At 44.2% G+C, this 3,612-nt stretch overlaps 1 protein-coding gene across 1 annotated transcript; it reads right to left on the reverse strand.

Moving 5' to 3' along the window:
* Positions 1–784: 784 nt before the first annotated feature.
* On the reverse strand, positions 785–1,689 carry LOC108381568 (mediator of RNA polymerase II transcription subunit 15-like). The gene is made up of 2 exons (XM_017637986.1): positions 1,609–1,689; positions 785–1,549 (listed from the first exon to the last, which is right to left on the reverse strand). The coding sequence occupies exons 1-2, from the start codon at positions 1,687–1,689 to the stop codon at positions 785–787; spliced, it is 846 nt and encodes a 281-aa protein (XP_017493475.1).
* Between the last annotated feature and the right edge of the window lie 1,923 nt (positions 1,690–3,612).

Below are 3,612 nucleotides of genomic sequence, written 5' to 3' on the forward strand. Positions count from 1 at the left end.
TCTTCTCCGCTNGCCTACAATAGCGTAATGCTATGGTGGGTTCCGGGACATGAAAGCGACGAAAGGCCTGGCTGTCTCGAAAAGCGTGGAGCCCAAACGCACATGCTGGTTCCCATCCTGTCTGAAGTGCATCTAAAGTATACACTGCAGAGCTACTTAGGAGCTAGGAAGAATCTTAGATTGCGGCCCACTAGGGTATAACAAAGGAAATAAGACAATCAAAGAGATCCATAACTCCTTCCAAGAGGAACTCCGAAAACCCCCTTAATTTATCCGGGAGGGTCTTAAAATTCTCGCTGGTTGCCTGACAGGACACTGCAAATTAAGGTGCCATTTGAATTGGGATAGTGCAGGAGACCCCACGTATTCAACAGCAGACTGATACACTTTGGGGGGGGGCGATTGTTTGCTGCATCCATATTTGCATTATCGCACCTTTCGAGGTGCTTAACTTCTTAATTATCCTCAGTTCGGAGTTTTTACAATTAGAGTAGAGCACAAAAGATCTTCTTAGGTCAAAAAAATTTTTGGCAGGTTTTGGTAGGACATTTTGGTGGGCAGAAAAATTTGTTCGAGGCAACACTGATCACAACGGACCCACTGGGTCCAAGTGCTCCACCCCTCCTACCTAGCCTAGGTCGATCTTCCACTCAGGTATCTATATATTCCGTTTGGGATATAAAAATACGATATTTAAAACTATTCTGATATATAGTAACACAAAGCGGCAAACCAAAAAGTATATTCACAAAAAATAGAAATCCATGCAAAATGTTTCTGTACTCTAATGACGCTGTCGCTGTGCCATTCGTAGATGCCGATTTGACATCATGCGACCACTTGGCGATTGACGGGAACAACGACCCGACGGATTAGCATTCTGTTTGGCTTCATGCGCTGCGGCAGCCGCTTTCATAGCTGCCTCTTTGGTCTTCGCATAATCATCGCGTGCCGAACCCAATTGACGCAGCAACTGCTCCACACGACTCTTCGCAGCCTCCATTAGTTGTGTCTTCTCCGCTAAGTCCTGTTGTGCTCCCTGAGCTGCCTGTTCCGCATTGCCTACATTCACCTGAGCCATACTGACGGCCTTAGTTAGCGTCTTTAGTTGCTGTGCAGCGTTTTGTGCGGCTTGCATTGCTGCGTTGACATTTTGTTGCGCATTCTGCAGGGAGCTACTTTGCTCTTGTACTACGGCCTCAGCTTCGCGCACCTCCTGCTGCAGTTGTTGCACGATTTGTTGTTTGCCAGCAAGCGCCGCTTCGGCCGCCTTTGCAGCGGCAATAGCTTTTTCGGCTAACTGTGCTTTCACTTGTTGTGAGGCGGCTTCACCGGCAGCCTGTTGAGCATCGGATGCAGCCTTGGCCTCCTTGGCTGCTTTCTGTGCTATGTTGGTGGCTTTCTGTTTGGGATTGCCTGATGTGACTCCATTCGGTTTGCATTCATCTTTACCCGTTTCGGAACCGCTACCACCACCACCACCACCCTCACTGGGCTGAAGCTCAGCGTAGGGGCTTTGAAGCATATGACGCGCGTTACGGTGGTGCAGCTGCAAAAGCGGTATTTCGTGGAATTATGGAAGCATTAGAAATGTGTGTACATACGTACCCGCCTTTGGTTATAACTGTGCTGTCCAACCACCATCTGAGTGGACAAATAAATAAATAAAAATATACCGAACCTATTCATTTTTGTTTTTGCAAGGAAAAATTTCTTGATATTTGTTTGAAGTCTTTGACAAACTACGCAATGCGCGTTGAAGCTTTCAAAATAAATAACAAGTAAAATGTACCCCTATTGCTGAACTCTACGCATAAAATTCGTTTTTTCCAGGGACCCGTCCACCAACCTTAAATTTTGACTTCTAGATTATTGTAGTGATTTCCAAGCAGAGTTCGTTGGTATCAAAGAAGCAGTCGATCGACTACTGATGTCCGCTATAGCGTTAAGGGAAATTACTACTCAAACCTGAGACCGGCCAGCTAACAGTGCGTTCGAAGCTAGTAAGGGAATGCCTGACGTATCTTGCGATCGCGTTGAATATTTCTTTGTCAGTCTAGTATACAATGGTATCAGGCCATAGTAATATCGCAGTAGACAATTGGGTTGGAGCTCCCTTGACTACTTGTCGGCTTCTATCGAAAGATGTGCCTAGGGCCAACCCAGTTTACGTTGCGTTAAAAACAAGCTATGTACTAAAGCAAGGTTTTTTTTTAGAGGGTTGGTCGGAGGCGGTCTACGGATCTCTCGCGTTCGGAGTTCTGCCGTTTTTTGATTTATTGAGTGTCCTACTCTGTGATCTCCTTTGGTGCTTTCGGTTACCGCCGACTCGAAGAAAAAACTTTGCTGATGGACTCTCTCTACTGCGTAGTGACGGTAGTTGTTCATACAAAGTCTAGCAGATTCTTTGTAGATCTTTCTTATAATTGATGTCTCGAAAGCACCCTAAAACCTTCTCATCTCACCTCAGTTGATCTCGGTAGGCCTGCAGAAGTCCTTCCCAATTTAGACTTTTTTCAGGTATCACTTATACAGGTAAGGTAAACAAAAGAGGCAGCTTTGCGTCGTTATATCAAAATCGGTTTTGAAATCAACGACCTTTTGCAGGATTCGAAGATCTGCTCACCGGGTCTGAAGCCTGATTGATATGGGTAGGTGCGTTTATTTATGATAGCGTTCAGCTTTCAAAAGGTATCGTCAATTGGTCCCTACAAGCGATGATAAGCCTTCTCATCTTTTGGTAAATGGCGAGAACTGAGATTCAATCTTTTCATATTTATTCATCGGAGCAAACTTAAGAGTTGGTAAAAGCGCGCTAAGAGCTATACGCCACCGGTTTTGAAAAACTTAGACAGTGTTTCATTGGCTACATGGACTTTTATGTTTTTAAGCCTATTATTGCTGTTCATACATAACCCGTTTTTGAGCGAGTTGATGTACGTCCTTTGATTAAAGAAAACCGAAGATCGCTAGAGTATCTTTAAAACTTTGCCATTAAGGTGTAGGGAAGCTCCTATTAAAGTGCGAAAGTGGACGAGTACGTCAGAGAGTATTTATGACATGATGCCACGCGATGTATTCACAGTTTGAGAAATAAAATGGCAGAGCTACTAACAGCTGGTATGCGAATCTGAAACCTGCAGATTATACCGTACTTTTTTTGCCATTATCGAACTCACTAACACTTTTATGGAATCTATTAAGATTCGCCATGAACGCCTTGCACTTCGAAATTGCGCTTCATACTTCTGGAATAAACTTCTTTTTAATAAGTTAGATGTGTAGTGAAAAGGGCTATTCTACGAGCGCTGCCCTCGCCACGCTAGTAGAATTATGTCAAGCGAATCTCACGCCATGGTGGGCATAGAATGTAAATTTGGTTCAAAAGTCATACAATTCAGCCTTCATGGCAACATCTCCGACGACGGATATGAACACTTGGCTGGCCCTCAATCAAAGAAAAAAAATAACTAAATCGATCAAGTTGCGGTAGAAGGAAGATACACTTCNGTGGCAACATCTCCGACGACGGATATGACCACTTGGCTGGCCCTCAATCAAAGAAAAAAAAATAACTAAATCGATCAAGTTGCGGTAGAAGGAAGATACACT

Source organism: Rhagoletis zephyria, unplaced genomic scaffold (assembly GCF_001687245.7).
Source record: "Rhagoletis zephyria isolate East Lansing unplaced genomic scaffold, Rhagoletis_zephyria_1.1 Rzeph_scaffold_22972, whole genome shotgun sequence".
NCBI classification, from domain to species: Eukaryota; Metazoa; Arthropoda; class Insecta; order Diptera; family Tephritidae; genus Rhagoletis; species Rhagoletis zephyria.

Bases quoted from the DNA above. Each gene is read 5' to 3' on its own strand.
- LOC108381568 (XM_017637986.1), bottom strand. From the start codon at position 1,689: ATGAATAGGTTCGGTATATTTTTATTTATTTATTTGTCCACTCAGATG. The intron at 1,550-1,608 runs GTACGTATGTAC...CCGCTTTTGCAG, and splicing joins ACAGTTATAACCAAAGGCGG to CTGCACCACCGTAACGCGCG.